At 33.5% G+C, this 27,353-nt stretch overlaps 4 protein-coding genes and 1 long non-coding RNA gene across 5 annotated transcripts; all 5 read left to right on the top strand.

The window, feature by feature from the left end:
* Positions 1-771: 771 nt before the first annotated feature.
* Positions 772-5,624, top strand: LOC142544711 (uncharacterized). The gene is made up of 3 exons (XR_012820086.1): positions 772-1,422; positions 2,194-2,290; positions 5,457-5,624. It is a non-coding gene; the product is annotated as an uncharacterized LOC142544711 (long non-coding RNA).
* Positions 5,625-12,536: 6,912 nt separating this feature from the next.
* Positions 12,537-16,348, top strand: LOC142546264 (alpha carbonic anhydrase 1, chloroplastic-like). The gene is made up of 6 exons (XM_075653895.1): positions 12,537-12,738; positions 12,869-13,089; positions 13,249-13,355; positions 14,314-14,416; positions 14,681-14,860; positions 16,136-16,348. The coding sequence occupies exons 1-6, from the start codon at positions 12,675-12,677 to the stop codon at positions 16,268-16,270; spliced, it is 810 nt and encodes a 269-aa protein (XP_075510010.1). The 5' UTR covers positions 12,537-12,674; the 3' UTR covers positions 16,271-16,348.
* Positions 16,349-18,077: 1,729 nt separating this feature from the next.
* LOC142544710 (uncharacterized) lies at positions 18,078-19,719 on the top strand. Its single transcript, XM_075651747.1, has one exon. It carries the CDS (start codon positions 18,305-18,307, stop codon positions 19,532-19,534), a length of 1,230 nt encoding a protein of 409 aa, XP_075507862.1. The 5' UTR covers positions 18,078-18,304; the 3' UTR covers positions 19,535-19,719.
* A 1,415-nt stretch (positions 19,720-21,134) lies between these two features.
* On the top strand, positions 21,135-23,660 carry LOC142546262 (uncharacterized). The gene is made up of 4 exons (XM_075653894.1): positions 21,135-21,386; positions 22,235-22,323; positions 22,528-22,635; positions 23,274-23,660. Exons 1-4 carry the CDS (start codon positions 21,209-21,211, stop codon positions 23,514-23,516), a joined length of 618 nt encoding a protein of 205 aa, XP_075510009.1. The 5' UTR covers positions 21,135-21,208; the 3' UTR covers positions 23,517-23,660.
* Positions 23,661-24,464: 804 nt separating this feature from the next.
* On the top strand, positions 24,465-27,113 carry LOC142546261 (F-box/kelch-repeat protein At1g57790-like). Its single transcript, XM_075653893.1, has 2 exons — positions 24,465-24,623; positions 25,782-27,113. Exons 1-2 carry the CDS (start codon positions 24,592-24,594, stop codon positions 26,869-26,871), a joined length of 1,122 nt encoding a protein of 373 aa, XP_075510008.1. The 5' UTR covers positions 24,465-24,591; the 3' UTR covers positions 26,872-27,113.
* Positions 27,114-27,353: the final 240 nt, after the last annotated feature.

Genomic DNA, 27,353 nt, shown 5'->3' with positions numbered 1-27,353 from the left:
AGTATTCTCCTATAAATAACAGGTTTGAGCGTTCCCTCATATATCCTCAGTCTCTAACTTGAGCGTCGGAGGGGCTACGCCATGACACATTCCTGGCCCCCTTCTAACGATCATATTTGTGATTTCAGTCTCAGGGTATTCAAAACCTGCGTCTGTACTAGTGACACTTGCTGGAAGCGGATCCCAAAATTTCCCGTGAGTATCAATCTGTTAAATTTTATTAAAAAAAGTGGGTTATTTTCTCATATTTTCATGTTTTTTACTCGATTAATACGATCAACTAAAAAGTTGATTGTTTTTAACAAGCTATTTCCTTGCCCTTTGTGCTTAAGTCATGTTTTTTCACGCTTTTTAGAACATTGATAAAAATCAATAATTTTCACTTGAATCATGCATAAATAATTTTGACATAAAATTTACTATTTTTACTCAAATCAACATATATCATACAATAAATATCCACAATATAACTAATAAAAATGATAATTTTGAAGTGAAAACAACACTGTGTAACTTAAAAATTAATACTTTTTGACAAATTGGGTTAAATCGGGTTGGATCAAAGGTTCATCTCAAAAGTTGATACTCGAGATGATTTCACGTGACTTAGTGTTAAGAATAAATATTCAGCTAATGCAGTGACATCTTATTTTATCTTTTTATCAGTTTATATATATATATATAATTCAATTTATGTATAAGCACAATATAATTTAATTTCCTGAAAATTATAGGTATAATTTTGTCCCCTACGGGACTACGTCAGGGCTTGGCTATTGAGCAAACCTTCGATTAAACCGAGATCAAAACAAATTAATCTGAAAATTAGGTTAATTTAATTTGGTAATTCGATTAAATCAGTTGGATGGTAATTATTGTTATAAAAAATTGGTTAACTGAATTAATGATTTATTTTAAAGTAAATGTCAATATTTCTGTAGGTTCTATAGATTTGTAAGATTAATTAATATGAGCATTTTACCCAACTAAGCATTTCTTAAGATAGAAAGCACCGATTAACTCACTCGTTCACTTGGCCATTGAATCAAGAAAATCAAAGAAATCCAACGGCGACGGGGGAGAGAGCATCGATCTCTTCTCCTTCTGTTGGGTCAACTTTTGAATCAAAGAAATCCAACTCCGACGAATGAGAAAGGTAATCTAATCAGAGAGCAAAGAATAAAGCTAGCAGAAAAGAGAAGATTACAAGAGAGATTACGACTCGTCTAGACATTGCTTTTGTTATCTTTTTTTATGGTCAAGTGATATTTGGAAGGTTCTAATTATAATGAGGACTTAACAATTCACTAAGATCTTGTTATGTCATTAATTATTCGATAATATGATACGACAGCATTACATATTTCTCCTACTCCCATCGCCTGATGGCTCTGCCTCTAAGGCATTCGACTCTTCTTGTAGGTCTCTCCACATTCCCCCTATTCAACTGAATTCTCAAAGTTTTCATCGGTCAAACTTCTAAGTGTAATCAACTTAGCAATGATGCATCGGACATACAACATGTACCATCTATATTATACTATATTATAGAGATTTTGGCCCTAATACTAACTAATTCAGCCCTACCGATTTCTTTTCACAAAACACCTTTCCTCGTTATACCTAGAATTTTGTAAGAGAATGAAATACAGCAAAATTCAAACTCGGACCTTTACTTTGAATAAAAAAAAGGTACTCTAATATTGTTGTATTTCATATATATATACAAAATTTAATCTACCTGCACACATCGTATCAAGAATTACTTGTAATAATATTGATTGTTAGCATGTGACAATTTGCGACTATATTTGAACTAGCTCCAACAATAACTAATAATTAATCTTGGAAATCCGGATCACCCACTTACCTAAAAATAAAATTATCATGTGACAATTTGCGACTATATGTCAATCTCATGATCTTGATATTATATATATAAAAGGTGAAATTAGCCCTTAATTTTTATTATTTGGCAAGTAAATTGTTACATCATTGAAATTATTATACCGTATATATTTATGCAGCAGGAAATATAGCCTAGAAGCAGAGGATTTATTCCGAATCCGATAAAATTTACATTTTAAATGAATACAGGCAACGTGACAATATATATTAGAAACTGAATCAAGCGCTATTTGTTAATGTTTTGAATTTGAAGACATAAAAGACTTATCAAACTTGGGATTGTAGGACAAAGAAGGGGTTCATTTCTGCCACGGAGGTTGACAGGAAACCTGGTTTGATTGCGCTGTTTGGTGTTGATGGAATTCTTCCTGCTCCCAGAAAGGTTTGTTTTTGTGTTAACATGATTTTTTAGGATTTCTTACCATGAAACGTTCAATTGATGGGAAAAATAATTCTGCGATACAAGTAAACAAGTGTTTTTTTTAAATAAAAAGTAATACATTTTTATGAGTCGAATCGTTATCTATTTGTCAGACAAAATTGACTCGTAAGAAGATCTAATAGAAGTTTTTTTTTTTTTTTTTATAGAAAAAACACACATAGTCGGGCCTTTGAGGGTTGTAGCAACTTCTTGTTTCAGGTAGCAACCACGAAATTTGTGTTCCACTTTCGTGTTATAAATATAAGAATCTGACTTCTTACTTCCACATTCACAAGCTTGCAATAAATGAAACAATAACATGAAAGCTGATCACCAAAAGGCCTTTGACTCAGTGTAATGGAATTTTCCGTTGTTACTACCTAAAACACGAGCGAGTCTCTACCACACTGGAAGTAGTTCTTCCTGTTTTTGTTTTGTATTAGAGGATCGGTCGATCATCTAACTTAGAAACACAAAACGTATAGTCCATCAATACTATTTTATGTTACTGTGAGATGGTCGATTGCTCATCTTATACAAACACACCAGAAGTTCTACTCTCGTTGTAGCAGGTTTCGCCCATAAAGCGCTAGTGTATATATATTAAAAAATTGGTATTAAATAGTTTTTGTGTAAAAAATATAGATATTACATTAAAATTTAAAACTTTAAAAAATAACTTTTTTATTCTAATTATTTATGTTATGGGTGATAAAAAATAAAGATAAAATAAAGAAATATTTTAGGGTAAATAGCTTTTCGAGTCTACTAACTTATTCAATTTTGGGTTTTGGTCATTAAGTTTTCAATGTTTGATTTGATAAACTAACTTTTAATTTCCGTCTATTTTAGTCTAATTGCTGATGTGACACTGAAAAATGCTAATGTAACAACGGAAAATATTGATATGACAATGAAAAATACTGAAGTAACATAAAAAACTGTTGACTTATCAGATGTCACGTTAACAATTTGAATAAAATAATCGAAAATTAAAAATCTGTGTATCAAAAACAAACGTTGAAAACTTGATGGACATTGGACAACAATTGGGTACTCCCAAACCAAGTAGTGGGATAATTTGACTACTAAATTTAAACATCATTTGAGTATAGTTTTAAAATATTTGTCAACTATTTATCACCAGTTACACATTATCGGACACATGTTAGTCCTCTCAAATTAAGTGGTGTACTTTGGCTATTGAATTTAAACACGAATTGAGTACAATTTTAAAGTAACTACTCATTATTTTTTAAAAATTAACAATTATCCAAATAGAAATTGAGTACTCATCCCAAGTAAGATTTGATATTTCGACATTAAATTCAAACATCATTCTCATATAAATCTAGTCAGAAAACGCATAATTGATCGATCTCAATTGAAATAGTTTGAGATCTAATTATTGATGCATAAGAACATTTGTGTTGATTATCAATTGTCATATTCTATTTTTTTATATTTGGATACGCTAACTTATCATATATTAAATTACTATTAATTCAAAAATCAAGGGTAATAGATACTTCAAACAAATAATTTATGTGTAATTATACCCAATTATGGTTGAATTACCAAATTATAATAATATAATATACACTAGACGTAATTTATAAGAGTAGGTCTTTTGTGAGACAGTCTCACGAATCTTTATCTGTGGGACGGGTCAACCCTACCGATATTCACAATAAAAAATAATAATTTTAGCATAAAAAGTAATACTTTTTTCATGGATAACCCAAATAAGAGACATGTCTCACAAAATACGACCCTGTGAGACCGTCTCACACAAGTTTTTGTCAATTTATAATACCCAAAATGTTCCTTCTTCAACAATTACTCTAGTTAATGATAAGTTACAAAATAATTAAACACTAAAATAACCAAAATAACCCTACTCTAAAATTCATTCTAATTGGTTGTAAACAATCCTACAAAAAAATCATGCACCTTAAAAGTTCTAAAATTTAATATAATTTTAAAAGAGTTACATAACTCTAAAAATATGATAATATAAGAATATATATATTGAGTGAATATGGCCGTCAGTTATCATTTCCATTGGAATATTTCTAGGGAAATCTAGGTTTTATGCAAAGAAAAAATAATGAAAAAGGAACATTATTGCCAATTGTGCTACACATGCATGTTAAATCTACATCCTTATCTTGAGGAAGTGCAAGAATATTTTGAGAACTTTTCTATCATCAAAATTTTGCACTTTCTCCATTATCAAATTGTGGTACCAATGCACATGGGTACTCAAAACTCAGACACAGATATTGGTTTATCAAAATAAAACTCTGTCAAATGCTCATTTCCGACTTCCGAGTTCGAATTTGACACGAGTGGTTTTGAACTTGTACAATAATATAGGGAATACAAAAACTTTTGTGAGACGGTCTCACAAGTCAATTTCATGAGACAGATCTTCTATTTGGGTCATCCATGAAAAAGTATTACTTTTTACACCAAAATTATTAATTATAATTGTAAATATGAGCATAATTGACATAGTCTAACAGATAAAGATCCGTGAAACCGTCTCACAAGATACCTACTATATAGGAAAAATAACTTTTTAAATCCATTAACTTTTCCTTTATTGGTTTAGTCAACTAATTTTTTAAAGTTTAGTTTTGGTGCACCAATTTTTATTTTATTTTTCTTTCAATCCTATATAGCCGAAGTGCTGACGTGGCACTGAAAAATATGGACATGACACTGAAAATGTTGACATGACATAAAAAAAATAATGACATTATATTATCATAAATTGATAACTTTTGCGATGTCATGTAAAAAAAATTAGAAAAATAGCCAAAAATTAAAAATCAATATATCAAAACATACTTTGAAAACTTAAATGGACTGAAACTCAAGATTAGATAAGTCGTGGACCAAAAAATTTATTTTTCCTAATAGTATATAACACTAGCAGATTCATGATAGTCGAGCTACTCGAACTCAAATTAAGTTTGATGAAATTGGAGCTCGAGTCAAACTCTAACCGATCATATGCATGCTTGCCGACTTGACTGGATCGCTTTTACTACAAGTCATTTTCGTGTGCCCTGTGTCTGAATGATGATAAAGTACCTGATCACTTTGCCCTTTTAACCAGAGCCGTTTCATATGGATGGTGGGGTGCAGAAACATCAACGGATATATTTTATTCATGTCATTTTCTACTTTCCACTAGTTGTTCGTTTCGATTGGAATATGGAGAAAACGAAAATTTGGTTTTAAATTTTACCAAGTGAAATTGCGTTTTCAGGATTAAATATTTGACTTCGTCAAGGATAGATAGTATTGGTGACTGAAGCTCTATTATTAACTTAGCATATAATTTGCGCAAGTTATATGTACATGTTGTAAGTGAAATATACAAATAACAGAATGATTGAAGCAAGTTCGTAAAGACAAAGCTGTATAATATGAGTATCGTATATGCAAAACAAAACCAAACCGAGGCATGTAGCGAGTACAATTTCTTTAAACCAAACCGATTTTTGCTTTAATCGGACAGACACACAGGCCACGTTAATTCGTACGTTTGCATACACCTATCGTCATGTTAGTACTTTGGTGAAAATTGAATTAAATATAAGGAAAATCATTTGTTACATTGATACCACTTTCAACTAACTAGAGAACCAAAAGATATACATACTGGTCAACTTAAATGGCCAATTATTATTTTTCCCATTTCATATGCTTTCATGATATATATTGCATGTTTCTTTCAAACTTACCCATACATTCCAATTTAATAAAAAGTTAATTTTCCAAGGATTTGATCACTCGTGCAACGTCAGGTAAGTGGTCCCCGACCTGGGATTCTTAGCTCTTCTTCTTCTTGCCCCTTCAGGAAGGGTAATAGCCTCTCTCTCGGTAGAGTACATGCAAGGTCGTATCTGACATTTCTTACGTCTGAGACAGATTCCAAAAAAATAGGTCTTCTAGCTTGAAACTCCTGAAATTACTTCTTTGTAGCATTTTTACATAATTTTCATGGCTTCTCGTTGTCATCACAGCAACATCGCATCTTATCATCTTCTTCAACCAACCTGTAATTTAAAAAGTGCCAAAAGTGCTAGAATTTACAAATTAAAACTAATTTTTTAAAATCAAGAATAATGATTATACATGTAATTGTTTTTCTCCACAGGCAGTATTTTTCAATGTTTGTTATTTACATGATGTAATATTAATTGTGTGCTAATGCTTTATTCTCATATTTTGCAAGTGGAAGAATATTACATATTGACCACTTTCCCACTATCATTTTTTTTTTAATTTGTGGTACCAATATGTAAAAGCAGGAAAATAAAAAAAGAAAAGCCATTATTGTCCATTCCTATATTCCATTGTTTCTTGGTGTGTTTCGAGAATGGTCGGTAAGAGTTTCAGATATACACGTAAAGAGATAACTAAAATTTATTTTACCTTACATCTAAAAAAAATGTTACATTATAAAAAATATATATTATATTACATCAAGTGAGTTATGATCTGTGTATTATAATCATTGGATCATATATATATGCATGTATTTCACAGAGAATATTATCATAATATCTCAATCAAACATCGATTTGCAAGAATTATTTGAACTGTTTTATAATTAAGAATCTATATATAATGGACTTCTCTACTTTGCAATTCAATATGGCGATGAGGGGTGCAAAATATTTCCTAGTGGAGTCTATTGTGCATAATTGTGCTTGCTAGAGACCTAGGCACGAGGGTATGTTAGAATGATTTTGGGTCAATCACCAGCAAGAATATCTAGAAATAAGTGATATATTAAATTATTGGTCTACATGACAAAATGTTATATGCATCACGGCACCTCTTTAACCTTTAAGAGTCACCTCTAGATTACACGAACTAATGGATTTGTAAGTTGAGTCACAAAGAAAACATCGTGATCTGAAGATGGAGTGATTATAATACTCTAGTTGTCACACCTCGATACCGAATGTGAACATCCAATGTTGTTCAACAATCACATAATCACCAGACAACAAGTCTCATGGCACTGTATAAACAAAAATCAATTTATTTCATAAATACCATAAAATAGAATCGTCATTACAACATAAATTTTGAAAACGATAAAAATCTGCTGAAGCATATATAACTTGAATTAAAAATTAAATAAGAAAAAACTAAAATAAACTTCTTGATTTATCTTATTACCAGCCCCAAAATTTGTCTTGTTCCTCTTCCTCGATTTCATTTTCTCACTTATCTGGAGATCAGGGTAGCATAAGGTGTGAGAGATATGCTTGTTAATCAGTAAGCGACGACCGTTCGAGCATATATATAATAATTACATATGATATTCGAAAAGCATCGTATCATGCATAACATATTTTGTATAACATATATAATAAGCTTAAACATAAGCATAACATTGGCATAAACACTGAGATTCATCTACTTTCTATGGTTTACTAATGTCGGTCCCTAATTTTTATTTTCTAAGGGTGCAATGTCATATAACGGTCACAATCTCACTGTTTAAGGGCCATAAATTTATCGTATGTTGGGATTTTCATTCATATCTAGTTCAATTCTCACATTTCCAAAACTTTGGATATCGCACCACAAGAAGGGGAAGAAAAATTATAATGCTCGACCAAAACTTTAAAAAACGAATTGAAACAATTCATCTACAAATTATTTTAAAGCATAAGCCCACTTATCTCAAACTTGATTAAAAAAAAAATATGTAGATGGATGGCTTGGTTCAAATCCTTGAAGAACTTGCATGTATTCGGATAATGTCTAGGCAGCACTTTGATACTTGACAGAAGTTTGACTCGAACATTTAATAGCACTTGGGTTGAGAATTTCGAAAATATTGAGAGAAATTTAGATGTGATTTTCGAGAATCGGGGATTGTTTTTTTAATGAAGTGGGGTGAAAACCTTATCATAATTATGTAGATATTTCTTTTATAATTTTGATATGATTCTTCCATAATTTTGATATGTTTCTTCCAAACATATTACCTTGCCAATTTCGAAAACTTGATCCCAAAGTTTATATAATTTTCAAAATTTATATTGGATTGAATGATTGAACGTAGACAACTTTCTTGTATAGGTTCATGACAAACATAGACTACATTGAATTTATTACCTTCCTTGTTGGGCAAAATTTAACTTTCATGTATTATTTTCTTCCAAATTTGATTGATGCTCTAGCCCTAAATTCGAAATCCTTGAATATATTGCACTGAATTTTATATAATGTGTTATTTAATATTTTTGAATTTATTGTTACTTACAATAGTACCAAAATTTCAAAAATACAATCTTTAAACACGTCTATAATTAAAATAAATAATTGCATATCCAAAAATCGTGGTTTTCACGTTAGTCAATGGACTCGTATTGGGAAGAATGATGCAGCTGAAGCCAGGATACCAAGGAAGAAATAATCTGGATGGGCGAGAGTGGCGTAGATTACCAAGCACTCCAGGAGTAGCTAGAAATGAGAAGGAAGGAATCATGTATCACATAAATATTCACTGTGCTTTCATGATTTCTTAGCGTGGAGAGATCTCTGCTATAAGAAAGAGAGCTCCTAGCCTTATTTTGCATATCAAAGAACGCCATAATATTTCATTAATCCGAAATAGTACTGTTTTAGTAAAGATTGCCCCAAAGCTTTCGTGCCAGCCAAATTAGGTGGTTTAATCGGCAACTAATTTATGAGTCAATTCGAGTTAATCATTTTCATATATCAATTATGGATTAAGAGTAATTGCTAATGAAAGCTCATTTCATAAAGTTGTGTAAAATGTGTGTGAAATTTATTTATAAATGAAGTGTAAATAACAAAAAATATAATGTACGTATCAGTTTGAGGGATGAGAGAAAGAAGATTTTCATCTAGTATAATATATATTTGACAGCATACTGTGTAATTTTCAAATGGGATCGTGTAATATTTCCATGTGAGGTTGCCTGCCATTATCATTTGATGCCCACCTTTGAATTATTTGGTATTGAAGGGTCACTGTTACTAATAAATGGTGCTATGTTTGGACCGCAGCTTGATTTTTCTTTTTTTTAAGAAATTAAAAATCCGATGATTTATTTTTTCCAATTTATAATGGAATAACTATTGAGAGCTCTTTAAATTAATCTTTAATATCTTTTAAGTTTTTGGAGTTTCTAACATATGTTAGCTAATTATAATTATTACATATGTCAAAAACTTATGTGAGACGGTCTCACATGTCATATTTTGTGAGACAGATATCTTATTTGGATTATCCATGAAAAAATATTACCTTTTATACTAAGATTATTATTTTTTATTGTAAATATCGGTAGGGTTGAAGCCGTCTCACAGATAAAGATTCGTGAGACCGTCTCACAATAGACCTACTCATTACATATTATTTTATCATTTATTAATTACCATATAGAGTTGAGAAATTAATCAAATGATCAAAAGACTGCAAACGTACCGTAAATAATTTAAATTCAATAATCATAAATAGAACTTTACTTTTTACGTTTAAAAACAAAACTGCAATCCTTTTTTAAAAAAATAAAAAAAGTAAAGAAAACAACATGAGTAAACAGTTTTGCAGCTAGCTCTATAAAGAACATCCTAATTATTTTCCTCTTCATGACGTCATCCCTTGATTTTTAAACACAACAGTGACTATCCTTCTGTGCAGCAAAGAAAATCTCTATTCGCTAAAAAAATATTTATCGTATTATATTTAATAAATTTTAACGACTTTGTTCGATTTTTTTATCTTAATCTTAATAACTATCACAATTTTAATCTTTAAATTCTTAACAATTATTATCGTTGTTCAAATTCAAGATCAAAATAACGAAACGCAATCGATACAAGATGTCGATAATATATATACAGGGACGGAGGCAGTGTGCTTTTTTTTAAAAAAATTTATATGTAAATTTTTGTATAATTTGGATAAATTTGATATTAGCTCGGGTAGATTAATTTAAAATATTATAAATTTTAGAGTTTAAAATTCTAGCCCGAATAGAATATGATTTCTGGCTCCGCCGTTGTATATATAACATACTCCTGAAAATAGTTCGGTCCAGCTCTCCGATCTTCGTCGCCCAATCTTCTCCCTATTGCCTGAAAACATGAACACTGAAAAGTCCTGATAAATATTATGTGACGAATTCCGATGTGAAACAGTGTGATGTCCAAAGTGCTCCATAGAAAGTACACTTACAGGTGCTACGGGCTTATTGTGTTGCCATGGGTTTCTACGGAGGTACTGATTGACACTGCCTCGAGTTTCCCGGTACAGAATAATCATAACCCTTAAAAAAACACCCGACATACCACTATATAATCATTTATAGAATCAAACATTTGATATTTTATTAAAAATTATAAATAATGGTAATTATATAACGCAATTTATTTAAATTGTATAATAGTCAAAGCCTAATGTTTTGATTGCTCTTTTAGCATAGACAATCATAAAATTCGACAAAATGACAAACGCTCAGTCTTACATACAACAGCAGATAGAGAAGAAGGAAGATTTAGAATATCACATACAACAGTAGAGAGGATGAGAAGGAGAACTTGATGGAAGACTACATAATAACCTTCTCTTAACAACTTGGAGGAAGAAGAAGGATATGGTTTGAAAGAGATGATGCAGACAACTTCAAAGCGAGAATCACGTCAACATCGCTGAGATTTTCATATTTCTTCCTAGATTGTCTTCTTATGAATTCAAACATTGTATTATTGTTTTTTTATTTTATGAAATAAATTTCTTTATAGTAAGACCACGATATGACCAAACAATACTTTGTTTGATATTTGGATTTATTTTTGATATATTATTTTACTTGACTTTAATTATTGATCGATGTTGGTTTAATATTTCTTGTTAATAGCCCGATCAAATATTTAAATGTTTGTTGATTAATTATGAATTGAAAAATGATTAATTAAATATAGCAACAAAGTTGTTATCAACACATGATTGAACTGACAAGAAACAATATTCAGTTTCAGTGTGCATTTTTAGGTGAAAACTGAAATTTCACAAAGAGTTAATAATTTAGATCTAATTAAATTCAATTAAAAATTATTAGACTGTTAGATTTAAATATGTTTATTAACTCGAGGAATAATTTAATAAATAAATTTCGAATTTCACCGTGATTGTCGACAATTTAATAATTAGTTGAGTTTTAACACATGTCAACATAGTAGAGTTCAATATTGTTGTGTGTCTTAGTTCTTTATTTGAAGTTGAATCTCTTCTTGATCTTTGAATCTGTCGTTTTTAATTGCACTTATTTTATCTAATAGTTTAGATTAATAATTCATATATAATCTTTTATTTATTTTTTCTAGCTTAAGTTTTAGTGATAAAAATTTCAGTAATTAAATATTAGTATATGTGATATTGATACTCGGACTCTATCATCAATTTATTACAACTTGATTTAATCTGTTTGCTAGATTTATTTTAACCGAAATAGTCGGCCACGTAGCCAAAACTCCTGAAAACATCCTTAGATACACTCCGAACTCCTTAATAAATACTCCGATCCACAATAGGCAAGATGAAATCCCCCGTCCATAAGATGTCCGACAAAACTAAGGCAAACGAGCTCAGCATAACCGTAGCTCCCCCAAACTCCTCTGTCGACCGTAACCGCATCAAGTAAGATATAAACTCCATCATAATCCACTTGGCCTAACCAAGCCAAATGAGCCCAGCGTGACCGTGACCGTAACTCCTTAGCTTGGCGTAACCGCAACTGCTAATATAAGAACCCCGTCAAAATGAACTCGGCACAGCCAAGACAACTGAACTCGATGTAACTATAGCTCCCCAAATTCCTCTGATGGGTGTAACAGCGGCAGATAATGTGAAAACTCCCAATTGAACAAATGCCCTAGGTAATAAAATAGGGTCTTACTGCTATATTGCATTCTCGGACCGTCAAATAGGGCCTTACTGCGATAAGAGTCTTACAGCGATATTACATGTCCAAGCTATAAAATAGTGCCTTACTGTTATATGGCATGTTCGAGCTGCTAAATAGGGTCCTTACAGTTACGTGGCTCATGTAAGGGAAGCAAGTGACACGCGTGGAAATCCACCTAATGAAATTAAAGGGGAAAAAAAAAATTAAAATGAGAAGGATTTTGTCGTTTTCCTTTCATTTTGCTTAGTTGGCTGTGCCGCACAGTATTTTTGCATATCAATTTATAGAATTAAAATTGTGATTTTTCCGACCACTCGAACATTAAAAGACGCAGTCAAAGAAATTCCTGCCGTCGAATCTGCAGTATCATGTCTGCTCCAAGAACGCCTTTCTTCCTTCTCGTAACCACTATCTTCCTTTTCATCTACTCCGGTAAGTATTCTCTTCACTATATTTTTCGAACCGACCTGTCTCGGAACTAAACCCGTTCTACATGTTTGATCCGTGCTGTATCAGCAATCTGAATCCGGGAATGGTATCGTTTTTTTAATTAAAATTACAGGGGCCGATGATGGAGCCATCCCGTTCACTTACACCGGGTCCACCGGCCCGACCAGCTGGGGGCACCTGAACCCGAACTTCTCTTTGTGTGGGACTGGGAAGTCTCAGTCTCCCATCAATATTTTGACAGATAAAGTGGTTGTCAACAAGAATCTGAAGCCACTGATCAGATTTTATGGCTCTGCAAATGTTACCTTGGTTAACAACAAATTTAACGTTGGGGTTAGTTATTAAATTTGGCTGAACTAAGTGAGCTGAGTTTAGCGCCTCTGTGACTCTGTCGTTTTATTTTATCGAATGAAAACCGTCTTCTAGGTGGTTTTGATTGAAAAAAACAAAGCTTGCATTATTCCAAGTTTATTTGACTCACTTTTGGTGCAGATTCGTTATCCTGATCACTCGGGAGGTGTAATCGTGGATGATAAGATGTATACGTTGAAGCAGATGCATTGGCATGCCCCTGCGGAGCATAGAATTAACGGACAACGGTACGTAAACACATAGGGATTATTACGGAAAGATTTGCAAAATAACCTCGGTCAACTATTTATTTAAGAAAATGACTTCCTCGTGTGTATATGAAATACACATGAAGATGTCATTTTTTTAATTAAATAGTTGACCGAGGTTAAAAAACAAAATACCCCGGGATTATTATGGGGGAAAAAAATTATATTTTTGGTAATTTAATTTACACGTATTTTATTTTTAATTGATTATGTTATCGGTCAACTCATAGTCTTAGTTCATTCATTTTATTTTATTAATTTTTTTCACCGGAGCACTAAAGTAGCATCGGACACGGGCCACGTCACCAAGTATGGTGCCACGTCTGCAATTTCTGTAACACATCATCATTTTTAATGGCACGTCATCATTTTAGGGCGCACTACTTCGCCATTATGATAAAAATGGCTAAAATTGAGGAAAAAAATGCAAATCAATAGACTTAGACCACAAATTTATTGACAATACGATCAAACAAGACCAAAAATATAATTTTATTACATTTAGATATGCTTTCCTATGAATATTGGGGATTTTTGGAAGAATAACTTTGGTCGAACTTTATTTTTTAAACATGACCATCTCCAACTATATTTGAGTGATTTCAAATACACATAAGAATATTATTATTTTTTTAAATGTTGACCAAAATTATTTTGCTAACTATTCTGTCAACACCACAAAAACTCCCATTGTGGAATTAATCACTAATCAGTCGTAATCTTTATATGTCATGGATCAGAAACGAAACGTCGCTAATCCTAATTGTCCTGTCATAATTTCGATGGTGGCAATGGTTTTAGTGACGTTTTGTAACCCCAAAAAACCATATTATAATTGAGAATAATTTCTAAAAAAAAGGAAAACGAGAACTTTGAACAAATATATACTCACAAAACTAATATATATTATTAGAACTAAAATACAAAGTATGCACAGGCATGCTGCGGAGCTTCATTTGGTTCACGTGGCGGAGGATAGCAGTGTGACGGTGGTAGCCATTCTTTTCAAATTCGGACAACCTGATCCACTTGTTGATAAGGTACCCTTTTTAATAATTTCATCAGTCGACAAGAAATAGACAAAAATAATTTTATTTATTGAATGTTCTACTTTAAATAATTTACCTCTAAATAATATTTAATGTGGGGATATTTTGGTCAAATAATTTACTTGGATTTATGATATTTTTTAAGTACAAACTAACCTCCAAACATCTAACAAAAATAAAGATAAATAAACTGTTAAAAATTAAATATATTATAAATGTAATCATGATGGTTAACTTTTAAATTTCTTTTGGCAGATACAGAGCAAGTTAAATGAACTTGAATATGAGGTAAAGATTCATGAAGATATCCCGATTACATTCGGACCTTTCCATCCCACAGAATTGAGGAAAAAGACACAAAAGTATTATAGATATGTTGGCTCATTCTCCACCCCACCTTGCACTGAAAATGTCATATGGCACATTCTTGGCAAGGTAATCTAGAAAATAGTCAAATTCATCTCGTAAGTTAGCTTATTTTCCATTTTGGTTTTTGAACCAGTCGAATTTTGATTTCAGTATAGTAAATTTGTTTTTTTAGGCTTATTTTGTCGGAGGTGTCTGACATTTATCAATACTATATTGAAATAAGATCGTTGATGCGATCCTGGTGAAATGGATGAGTAGGGATCGGGTGCTCCACCGGATCTGTTATCAAGATAATGAAGGAAACTGAGCAAGAACTATATCTGTGATGAAGATATATCTCTGCAATATGGCTTCCGCTGTAACCTGCAAATAAGAAAAGAACTCGTGAATGGGCGCCGGAGTGGTGTCCGGCGTGGCCACTCCGATGCTTAAGTCAGCAGGTGAAGATGATAACCAGTGTAACTTAGATAAAAGTAAAGGCTACTGGTGTAAATATGTGTGTTAACATGTGTTGGTGAATGAATCATTCTTCACCACAAGAGAAGAAGAGGAAGCCAAAAGTCCTTCAAATGAATTGCATACCTGCTATTTATAGAAGAAAAGGTAGTAGGTACCTTGTTTTCATTGCCTACTTGCCACTTCCTGTCACGCCACCCTACTTTTCCATCAAGTCACATCAATAGGATTCTGTCAGGTGCGCTTCTCGAGACAAGATTTTATCTTCTGAACCACTAGAATGCGGCACTGTTATCGAGGTGCCCGGGTAGAATGCCTCCCGGGAGATTTATACAAGAGCCCGGGACTATGACTGCCCGGAGAGTAGAGCATGGGCTTACACATGCCCGGCTCCAGAAGAATCCATCTGCAGACTCACTCGGATTTGGGAATCCATTTGATATTCCGGGTCATTGGATGACCCGGGCTCTTACGGGGTATCATCAATCGTAAAAGCAAAACAAGTCAACCTACACGAGGAAAACCAAATTTTCTCTATTTAGATAACTAAAATCAGAAAGAGGTTAAGCTATATGACGATTTTGGTAATTTTTCTCATTCATTTTGTGCACGTCATGCATATTGATCAAGAAAGCGGAAAGGAGATTGGGTTGTGCTCCTCCTCACCAGAAGACAAGCCGTTCCCTTGCAAGCCAAAGAATTAATATTTTATGTATAACTTTTAAAATAAAATAAAATAAAATAAATTCAAACCATTTTGTGAGTCCGCCCCCTCACAAAAATGGCACACACTCTACCAAGGGTTTGGAATGTTTTATTACGTACATTATTAGTTCAATATTCATAACTTTTGATTTGATGTATTTGCAAATGTGATGGTGAAAGGTGAGAACAATATCAAGAAAACAAGTAGAGGCCCTGAGGGCACCCCTGGATATGAGTTGCAAGAGCAATGCAAGACCATGTCAGCTAATGAATGGACGACACGTGGAACTTTACGAAGCGGAGACTATGACTTAATGTAATATGATATGTAAACAAGTAATTTATGCATGTTATATATTTACTGTTTTAATAAGAATTAGTCATTTATAGTAACTGTTTTGGTATGAATTTTGACACCAATTGAAAATTATGCACTCGCCCTGGACTAGTATCATCTTTTTTAAATTCGTAGTGGCAAAAAGGTAAACCATCTTCATTGCTCCTCCTACGTATAAAAAGAAGACAGTTTTCTTAGGTACAATAAAAAAGACGGTTTTTTTAGGACAATGAGCTGCTCATGACTGACTTTTAAGCGAAGAGAACATGAATGAACCGATCTTACACTAGAAAGATAGCGATTTCAAAAACTGTTCAGGTATGAGAATGTACAGTTTAGAAGTGCTTAAAAGATTTGATAATTACTACTCATATCAAGAAGGTGCATCTTTTTTTCGGTAGCTCATCACATAAGAACTCCAAGGTTAAGCGTGTTTGGGGAAATTCTGGGATGGGTGACCCCCTGAGAAAGTTTCTTAGGTTGCGTGTGAGTGATGACATAAGCACGCTGGAAAGACCATCTTAGTACAGTGGGGCGTCGAATCCGGAGCGTTACAGATCCAGTATTTTCTTATACATTTAGAATATCCAAATAGCCAAATCAAACATCTGGAACTCGAAAATAGGTATTTTGTATGTCAAAATAAATACTTAATCTTATTTCATGATGAGTAATGAATTATGTTCTTTTTAAAAATAAAATGACATGAATAAGTCATTTTAATACATTTTTCATTAAAAGACCAACAATGACTGAATTTGTGTTGATTACTCGAAAATATAATATTTTCTTATACATTTAGATTATTCAAAGAGCGGAATCAAGAATCTGAAACCCCATAATATGTACTAATTTGGTAGATGGAGAAGACACAATTATTTTGGTTGAGAAAATTATATATTTATTTAAATAATAAAATAGCAAAATGTAAATTTGGGTCTGTAGGGAGTTAAAACTAAAATTATAGATTTTTAGGTAATGATTTTTAAAAATAATGTTTAGACACTGAATCTCACAAATTTACCTTTATTTCAACTATATTTTTCTATAACGAATAAAGAGAAAATTGGTATAGACTACCGGTCAAAGGCGTAATGACATCCCATATTTATAAAATATTTTTATTAATACAACCAAAATAAAATATTAATGATTGAATATTGATCATATCATTGTGATGGAAACTAAGAAAAATTTTGAAATTTATAAATTATCGACATAATATGTAGCCATTTTGTTATTTAACTAAAACTAAACAAAATGGCGAGCACATTACCAACATACATCAATTAGATTCGAATATTATATTTTTCGAAACACAACTCAAATTTCATTATTATAATTATATTATAACAAAAAGAACACCAATAACAATTGGAAAAAATGTAATTTCCATCTCAACCATTTTGAATTGACTTTGTAAATAACAATTCTCCAAATAATTGGATTGTTCGGCATTATGTGTAAAACAAGATTAGTTTAGTGCATTAAAATCAAAGTTTGACTATATAGATAACAAAAATTCAAGACATATTAATTTATTGCACGATCTTTTTAATCTTGTTTGTGTACTCATGACCAACATTTTTTTTATTTTACTGTTTTATAGTTTTTATTTAATATACATTTCCAGATTTTAATACATAACATATGGTATATAATTAATATATTATTATATATGCCATTAATTAATTCACTTTCGTATAGTTTTACTTTAATAAATATTCAAATATACCTAGTAATAAATTGACCGATTTTGTGTAAATAATCCTTTTCCTTTTTCAGCGATTGACTTTTTGTGGACCCGTCCAGCAATTATTGGAAAATTGAGTGTAAATTTTATAAATACTAAAAACTACAGGGTTTACACAAATGTTACTGAGTAGTCTCATTCGAATTTTCTGACCGTTGGCCCCCGTTGCGGAGGCAACGGTTTTTTTCTTCGTTGTCTTAAAAGAAACAGAGTAAATTTCAAAAACCACCTGAAACTATTCCCCACTTTGGAAAATCAAATGGGTTGTGTTTCATCGAAACTGATAAGGAAAGAATTAGAGCAAGAAAATGGATACAAAAATGGAGATTGCGCGGATCATGTTGTTTCTCTCACTTCGAGCACTTACGGTGTACTCAAACTTGACAAAGAGAATCAACACCAGAAACAAGAATCGGAACAAAAAAGAGGGATCCAAGAATGCGCGATAGATGCAAAGAAATCACCGCCTCGGGAAGAGCCTTCGGAGATCATTAATACTTGGGAGTTGATGGAAGGGCTTGACGAAGAAGTTCCGGATGCAGTTCAGGCCAAGAAAAGCCCAAGAGCGAGGCTTTTTCCACGTGGTTTTTCAGATATCGATACTCGAAGTCCTCTGAAGTTTTTTAACCAAATGGGTTCTCCTAGAATGTTGAAAAAATTTGGGGGAAAAGAGAACAAGGGAAGAGGTAATGGTGGAGTGTGGTCATCGGAGAATAGCCCGAAAACGGTGTTGAAAGAATGCAATAATTTGAAGGGTAGTTCTAGGAAGCCATCTCCGAGATTGTGGGCCTCTATTAAAGGAAGTCCGACTACTAAGAGATGCGATAGTTTCAGGGCTGATTCTGGGGCTGTTTCGTCAAAGAGGAGTCTAGGACCATTATTTGATCCTGAACTTGTCGCATCTTTTGAGAAAGAGGTTTCTGAAGAAGCAGAAAAGATCAAGAAAATGGTTTCGGTTGGATCATCCCCGACTTCACAAGTGGCCAGGAACTCCCAGAATTCAGATTCAATCCTCGAGCTGTACAAAGAAAAATGCCCACCGGGCGGTAAAAACTCGGTCATCATATACACGACCACATTGAGGGGCATTAGGAAAACCTTCGAGGAATGTAACATCGCCCGAACAATAATCGAATCACACCACGTTCAAATGTTTGAACGCGACGTATCAATGCACTCAGCATTCAAGGAAGAACTCAGAGGACTAATGAATACCAAGGAAGTGAAAGTACCACTGGTTTTTGTGAAGGGCAGGTTGATTGGTGGGGCTGATGAAGTTGTCAAGCTGGATGAGGAGGGTAAACTAGACATTTTACTCGCTGGGATCCCGAGGGCAACACTAGGGTGCATCAGGTGCGCAGGGATCCGGTTCGTGTTGTGCGTCGAGTGTAATGGGAGTTGCAAGATTTTGGGTGAAGATGGGAAGAAGAGTGTGAAGTGTAGTGAGTGTAATGAGAATGGTTTGATTCAGTGCCCAATATGTTGTTAACCATGTAAGTTAACTACATCCTCTGTGTGTAAACTCTGCTTACAAGTTTTTGTATTTGTAATGACTTTCAACTTTTGTAGACTTGGGGCTGTTTAAATTAAGGCTGAGGATTCTGATCATTGGGGTAGAATCTATCTTTGTCTCAGATGCAAGATTGTTTCTTGAATGAAAATATTGTTTATTTATCTTTGTCTCAGATGCAAGATTGTTTCTTGAATGAAAATATTGTTTATTTATTTTATAATACTTCTTTGTTTATTTCCTTATGAATTGTGCCATGTAGCTATTTCCTCATTCATGGACCCAAAATGACAGTACTAGATAGTGTTTGCAAGCAGAAGAATTACCCTTTTTTAAAGATTGCAAATAATACTACTTCAGCAAATAATGTGATTTTATCTCATTCTCCTATGGATTATTATATAATAAATAATTAGTGATATATATAATTATTTCAACTAAGTCAGACTAGGTTCGTAAGGTTGCAGGTGTGATTTTTTACCATGCTAAATTAAGTTAAATTAATAAAATTTGTCAAAGAAAGGTATATACTGGTTTAGAACAAAAAGGCTATCAGTTTTATCTTTGTCCACTTTTTTTATGTTTCTTTCTATTTCTTAGTAAGAATGTGGGAATTCTTAATCAACTTTGACTAACTCTAGTTTATAATTAAAAAAAAAAGAGATAAGAGTCAAAACTGGTTGATTAATTTACCACAATATTTCCTAACTTACTTAGGAGTGTTTGCAGTAAATAAAAAAATGATTATTCGCTTTTGGTTTTAAAAAATCAGTTTTATGTGTTTCTTAAGTTCAGATTTTGCATTAACTTTTGTTTGATTTAAATAAAATCCAAAAGTTGATGCGATGCTCATTCTACTTTTAGAAAAATGATTCCGGTGGAAAATTATGATCAACATGACTTATTTACCAAACACTACTAACTTATGATTTTCAGTTTTTTCACACTTTTTTCCAGCACTATCAACTCCTAATTTTTCTAAAAACATAATATTGTGCATACACTCTCTTATAGAGTACTTCTAATACATATTAAACCTGCTTGATCTAGAATATGTGATATTTATATTAAGAAGTAAATAGCAATAGACAAAAACTTGCGTGAGACGGTTTCACGGGTCGTATTTTGTGAGACAGATCTCTTATTTGGGTCATCCATGAAAAAGGGAATTGATATGCTATTTGTTGCTAAGAATATTACTTTTTATTATGAATATCAGTAGGGTTGACTCGTTTCACGGATAAAAATTTGTGAGACCGTCTCATAAGAAATCTACTCATAACAAGAATGCCTTAATGAGCCATCGAATTTTAGTTTTTCGCCTAAAGCGGTACGAAAAATCAACTTTTGTCTAGCTCTAATTTTTAAATAAGGTTTATGTTTTTTTGAGGTAAATAATGACGAATACCATGTAGTAAAGATAGAGAACCAATTATTAATAGACGAAGAATATAAATAATCATTCACCGTTCAATTTTATTGTTAACAATTTTATATTATTATCATCCTAAAAAACAAAAATTATTATTATTATTATTTTTTTATATTTATAGAAGCGTTTATGCGTTGTACCAAAACACGATTTATGCTTCGTTGGTTGAACAGCTGCCTAGGGTTTCAGAGCAGAAACTCAGCTGGAGGCGGCAGGGCGAGATGGTTGGAATTCTGACCGCGGAGGCAACGGCGCAACTGCAAGAGGGAATTGGTATGTTGCTTTCTCGGTGGGCAGCCCTTCGAATGGCCGTTGAAAACGAGTGGGGCGGCCGTGACTCTCTCCAGAAATCTCAGCAGCTGGGCCATGATCTTTTTCATCGCCTCACGCAATCCAAAGGTATCTTCCGTCTTCATTTAAATATCTATTCGATTTGCAAGTTCCGCTGAAGATTGGTTTTGGGTCTTGGCCGCAAATGAGGATCATCTCCTCGTTTAAGTGGGAATTTGGTGGAGGCGACTTTGGCCTGCTATATGTTTCTTGTTCTTGTAGCTGTAACTTTATTTGAAACTCTTTAATACAAAAATTTGTGCTCTCGGTGTAGACGGGCCGTGTGAAGTTGTGGTAATGATTGTTCAGATTATTTGATGAATTTCCGCAAGTTTCGATTATATTTCTGTTTCCTTAGATGGAAACGATAGGTGATGATTTCGAAATCCAGCAGCATCGTGTAAGCAATTTGTTTTTCCATTTCATGTGTAAAGTTTGAAGGTATGCAAGAAAAGTTATCCAACTTCGTGATATTTAAAGTCAGAACTTAGCGCATTTTACCTCTTCCTTGTCCCGTGGGTCTTTCTTCATGGCGAGTGGATTGGATGCTTGTGAAATATTTGGATTGATGTTTGGAGGCCTGGGAGTTTTGGATAGTGAACCCTCATGTTTTGGGGACTACTATCCGTTTTCTCAGAATTTTAGACCCCTTTCCAGTTGGCTCTGTATTCCTTTTGGGATCTTTTCACTTGGACCGCTTTTTGTGTTGTTTTCTTGAAGTAAGGCTCAATTTCTCTGGGTGTACTTACGTTTCAGTTTATTATGTATACAGGATGTTTCAGTTTGTTATGTATGCAGGTTGGGGTTTGCCTTAAAACCCTATCGCTCAGTGGTTTTCTCTTAAAAACACGGTTGTACCATTTGTCTTGTAACTACTCAATATGAATGTGATCGTGATTTGTTATTTTGGTGCTCAGAGCAAGTATACATTGACGATTTGGAGGACATGCTTGATGAATTCATGCTTTCTCTAAATACTGAAATAGGAGATGGCAGCATTGAGGAGGTAAGATTTCTTTATGTATCTGTACATTGATTCTATTATCACTAAATGTTCATTCATAAGCTTCCATATTGCAAAGCTTCTGTAATCTTATAATTTATGGCCTGGTTGTAAAGTACTGAAGTCAGACAAGATTCTGCCCGTTTCGTTTCGTCCGCCTCCCTCTGTGACAATTCTCTGTTTTCTGAAATTTTCATCTCTGTGCAGATAGCAGAAAAGATGATGGTAATGCGTGAAGAATGTTTAGAAGGTAATTTTAACTCGATAAAGAAGCTGAAGGAAACAAATACTCCCAGAATCTCTTATGCAAGAGAGGTGATTGTCGCCCTTTTTTCTGAATTTCGGGGTCAAAATTTTCGTTTTTGTGTGCTTAGAGCTATTTCCCCTGTTTATATTCTAGTGTCAGTGATGTGTTTAATTAAAGTTATGTTCTTGACAAAACAGTCGTTATATTAGATAATGGTTATTTATTTTTTCAAAAACATGGTTTAAGAGAGAATGGCATGCATGTTGAATATTTGTTCCCTCTTAAAAAGATATTTTTCCTCTGGCTGTTCAGTCTTAAGCAGTCTAATTGTCTCATCATTTCTTTTTCCTTTTTTGGTCAACACTACATAAAGATGCATTTGATTCTATGACTAGAATCAATAGAATCCTTTTTTTCATGTAACACATGATATAGTTGTTCATTTTGAACCTCCATGCTTCATTTTAATTTTCTTCCCCGAAGTTTGCACTAATTTTACAGAAGATCTGATGATTGAAATGTGCCTCTTTTTTTTTATGAAATATACCATTTTTTCCTATGTTGAGATCTGTTGTGAGGTTCAACTCTTGTAGAACATGTGGTAATTTGCACCACAAACAGTTTGTTTTGCCTTAGTTGTCAGGCAATGACAAAAAGTGTAGTACTTGTTCACTTCTTTAATTTTTTTCAATTCCATTTTTGCCAGGCGAGCACCAATGGTGAGGATGACAGTGACGAGGGTGATGGTCATGATGATAGTGATGGTGATGGTGGTGGGAATTCAGGAGAAGATATTTCATCAGAAATGGAGGTTGATACTCCTCAAAATGAGTCAAATGTCAACCAAAAGAACACCACAACCAATGGCTCTTACCTGAAAGATGTACCTGAAGTTGTTGATGGATGGACCATAGTTACATCCAGGCGTAACAAAGGCAGGAGGAACTAAGGTGTAACTCTAAAGTTTTTGGCATTCCTCTTTTTTCTTGGTGAGGGAGTTGTCTCAATTTCTGTTGATTATTTGCCCTGTGAACCACACAAAGTATTTAAACTTGTTTATCTGGTTTACTGAATCTATTATTCTTTAGAGTCTTCCCTATTGTACTGAATAATCGACTCTCTAATTTGTTCGTTTTAGAAACTTAGGGTGCATTTTGGATGGGCATCCCATAAGTTTGGACACGCGTAGAATCCGATCATCCATTATTTGAAGTTCTCCCTTCACGTTTTTCACCTGTTTATTAACTAACGTGATGAATTTACAAATTCCTGTAACATGGAGTCATTTAAAATATATCCCGCAAATCATTCGCTCGGCCACAAATTCCTTCTTTAGATTCACAATCGCAGTATCCAGACTGTTGTTACCTGTAACATCCAGATTTTTCTTAAAAGTAAAATACGGAATTATTTTTAACATAACTTGCGCATAAGCAAAATTCTGTCTTCGCGTACTGATAGGAATGCCTAGTAATTTATTTAAACACACCACAAAATGAATTAACATTTACAATTTTCGTACTATCTCACGGATCGTATTTTTTGAGACGAATCTTAGCTCTTCGTCAAGGCGGGTGCCTACCTCTCATGCGTTAGATGTTGGTCTGACATCTTACTAATGTCTAAACTTTTTTAGAAAATTGAAAAAAAAATCATAAACTTTAGGAATATTCTGTTTATTTGTGCAAATATATGCAATAAATAAATTATCGATGTAATTGAATTATTACAAAGCTAGGTAATAATCGAATACAAACTAAACATCAAATAAAATATTTTTGTATCCAAAAAAAAAATTCACAATAAAATATCAAAATTCATTGCATAATTATTTTATATAGTAACGTAATTGTTTGGTTTGAATTATTTTTTTTAACCAAAATATGAACCAAATTACCACCCCAACAGTCACACGTGTTAAGGTAAGGGGTTTCGGCAGCACTCTCACGCTCTGACACCAATCATTCTCCTCTTTTACCCTCGTTTCATTTCATTTCGCGCACTGTTGAAATTCCTACCTGATAATGGCTGGAAGAAGACGGAAAAAATTGAAATCGTAAGTTTCTTTTTTCGATTTAACCAGGTTTTTTTTCAGTTAACTGTTGAATTCATGTTGTTTTCGATATTATTCTTCAGTATATGAAAACCTCGTTTGTTCACCGCCTTTACCAAGGTTTAATCATTGTAATCGTAATCGAGTACCCAAGATTGAATTTCTTCACTTAGATATCTCGTGGGCCTTTAATAGAGGGTAAATTGTCGTTATATGCTGTTAGATTTGAGTGTTTGTGGAATGAGGTTGAGTGAATTATGGAGTTCTTTAATTTAGCAAGAAAGTCTTGATATATCCTATAGGATATTGGGTTTTGTTTTGTGTTCCCGATCCATTAAATTGTTCTGCGATTTAAAGCCAGACTAGCATTTTTTCTGTAAAATTCTACCTCAAATGGGTATTCGGGTCTGATGACCCATATGATTCTACTTGAGTGTATTAAGAAAAATTGTGTGTCCAGGTCATTGTTCGAAATGCAGTGAGGTGCTTGTTGCTGTTTTAGGCATATGGGCTTACCGCCCTTGGCTCTTCTAGATAATTTTGTTTTTGGTTGGACTAATGGAACGTTTTAAAAACGTGCAAAAACAGATTTTATTTGGAAAACTGACAGCTGTAACAGAATGGTTAGCCTATATTTCTTCCCACTGCAAGTCTGCAACCCGTTTGTGGGGGTTTGAAAATATATCCGAGTTTTCTGCATAAGTGAGGATTGATCAATTTTCAATGGCAGATTCTTGATACTTAAATTGGACTTGTCATGGACTCATGCAAATTGGTATTTATTGACATATTTGTTATCTGGGCCACACTAAGAGGTGTTTCAACTTTCAAATAGAAATGTTTTTTTTAGAAGAATTTGCAATTTCAAACTCTGCGTCTCCTGATGAATTTTTTTTTTATTTTTCATTTTTTTTTTTGCATTTTATTCATTTTTTGTCCTGTCTCTCTTCACTGAATAGTATTCTTATTTGTGAATCTAGAAGAGCATCAAAGCTGGTGATCACAATTTCATTTTTGAGTTCCAATCGTTTCAGAGTTCCACTGAGATCAGAAATTGTTGAAATGATCAAATGAGATCAGAAATTGCTTAAGAAACTGAAATTATCTTGTTTACCCTTCTAATTTCGTTAAGTTGGAGCTTATTGCATGTCATGTGTGTAGATTGGCTGAAACAATTAAAGGCAGCCGACGAGTTTCAAGAGAGCAGCCATATGAACAGTATTTGCATTCCGAGCTTCCGACTGAGCTTTTGGAACTGATTCTTTCTCAATTATCCTTGAGAGATAATGTCCGTGCTTCTGCTGTATGCAAAAGATGGCTTACCGTTGCAATCTCTGTCAGAATGGCAAATAAGCCTCCCTGGCTTATGTTCTTTCCCAAATTTGGGGACTTGTATGAATTCTATGACCCTTCTCAACGCAAGACATACTGGCTTGAGTTGCCAGAGCTACGTACCTCTAGGATTTGCTATGCGAAGGATGGTTGGCTACTTCTCTACAAGCCTAGAACTCACCGTGTGTTCTTCTTTTGCCCTTATACTCGGGAGTTGATCAAATTGCCTAGATTAGAACTAACTTACCAAATAGTTGCTTTTTCTGCCGCCCCAACGTGTCCCGGCTGTGTCCTTTTTACAGTTAAACATGTCAGCCCAACTGTTGTTGCGGTCAGTACGTGTAATCCTGGTGCGACCGAGTGGAATACCGTAAATTACCAAAACCGACTGCCATTCGTCAGTAGTGTTTGGAATAAGCTCGTCTTTTGCAATGGTCTTTTCTATTGTTTAAGTCTTACTGGTTGGCTAGGGGTTTACAGCCCTGAGAAAAATACTTGGGCTGTCCATACTGTACCTCCACCTAAATGCCCGGAAAATTTTTTTGTCAAAAACTGGTGGAAAGGCAAATTTATGGCAGAACACAATGGAGATATCTTCGCTATATACACGTGCTCAGCTGTAAACCCCGTCATATATAAGCTAGACCAGGCGAATAAAGCGTGGGTTGAGATGGAAACTTTAGGAGGGATGACACTTTTTGCAAATTTTTTATCTTCCCATGCTAGGATGGATCTCCTTGGAAGTTTGAGGAATAATGTTTATTTCTCGAAGGTACGGTTTTATGGGAAACGCTGTGTTTCTTATTCGCTCGACAAGGGTAGGTACTATCCCCGGAAGCAGTGTTATGATTGGGGGGAACAAGATCCTTTCGAGAGCATCTGGATCGAACCCCCGGAAGACATTTCGACTTTTCTTTAAAGGTCAGCTGTTACAATGGCAAGTATGTTTATGAATTGTGAGATTTCATCTGTGTACCTTTGTTTGTTGCTGTTGTAAGGTCACCAGGGACAAAATATATCCATTATATATGTTTCTGTTTATTACATTGTAATGTTTATTTCATGTTTCAGTTGTCCGGTTAATGTAAATTACAGAACCGAGGACAGCAAGTAGTGTAAAACAATAATTTTAGGTGATTATTACTGTGTCTTTGTTTTAGATATTCCCTCTTTCTATTGTTGTTGATCACTTCCCATCCTTATTCTTCCATTTTCAGTTCACACACACAGACATATATATAAATATGTATTAGATGGGGCTTAAAAAAAAAGCTAGATCTCAAACTATCTCCTATTTAACGTTCACCAAAAAGAGGGTGAGTGTGAACTATTTAAAAGATTTAAGTTTTACTAATAGCACCAATCATGGTTTTAGTAAAATTACAAGTCCTTGACCCTAGT

Source organism: Primulina tabacum, chromosome 5 (assembly GCF_025594145.1).
Source record: "Primulina tabacum isolate GXHZ01 chromosome 5, ASM2559414v2, whole genome shotgun sequence".
Lineage (NCBI taxonomy): Eukaryota > Viridiplantae > Streptophyta > Magnoliopsida > Lamiales > Gesneriaceae > Primulina > Primulina tabacum.
This window is presented reverse-complemented; position numbering and strand designations above follow the sequence as displayed.

Excerpts from the sequence above, each read along its gene's own strand:
- LOC142546264 (XM_075653895.1), top strand. The coding sequence starts at position 12,675 with ATGTCTGCTCCAAGAACGCCTTTCTTCCTTCTCGTAACCACTATCTTC. Across the intron at positions 13,090-13,248 it reads ACAACAAATTTAACGTTGGG|ATTCGTTATCCTGATCACTC; the intron begins GTTAGTTATTAA and ends CTTTTGGTGCAG. Across the intron at positions 14,417-14,680 it reads CTGATCCACTTGTTGATAAG|ATACAGAGCAAGTTAAATGA; the intron begins GTACCCTTTTTA and ends TTCTTTTGGCAG.
- LOC142544710 (XM_075651747.1), top strand. The coding sequence starts at position 18,305 with ATGGGTTGTGTTTCATCGAAACTGATAAGGAAAGAATTAGAGCAAGAA.
- LOC142546262 (XM_075653894.1), top strand. The coding sequence starts at position 21,209 with ATGGTTGGAATTCTGACCGCGGAGGCAACGGCGCAACTGCAAGAGGGA. Across the intron at positions 21,387-22,234 it reads TCGCCTCACGCAATCCAAAG|AGCAAGTATACATTGACGAT; the intron begins GTATCTTCCGTC and ends TTTGGTGCTCAG. Across the intron at positions 22,636-23,273 it reads GAATCTCTTATGCAAGAGAG|GCGAGCACCAATGGTGAGGA; the intron begins GTGATTGTCGCC and ends CATTTTTGCCAG.
- LOC142546261 (XM_075653893.1), top strand. The coding sequence starts at position 24,592 with ATGGCTGGAAGAAGACGGAAAAAATTGAAATC. Across the intron at positions 24,624-25,781 it reads AGACGGAAAAAATTGAAATC|ATTGGCTGAAACAATTAAAG; the intron begins GTAAGTTTCTTT and ends TCATGTGTGTAG.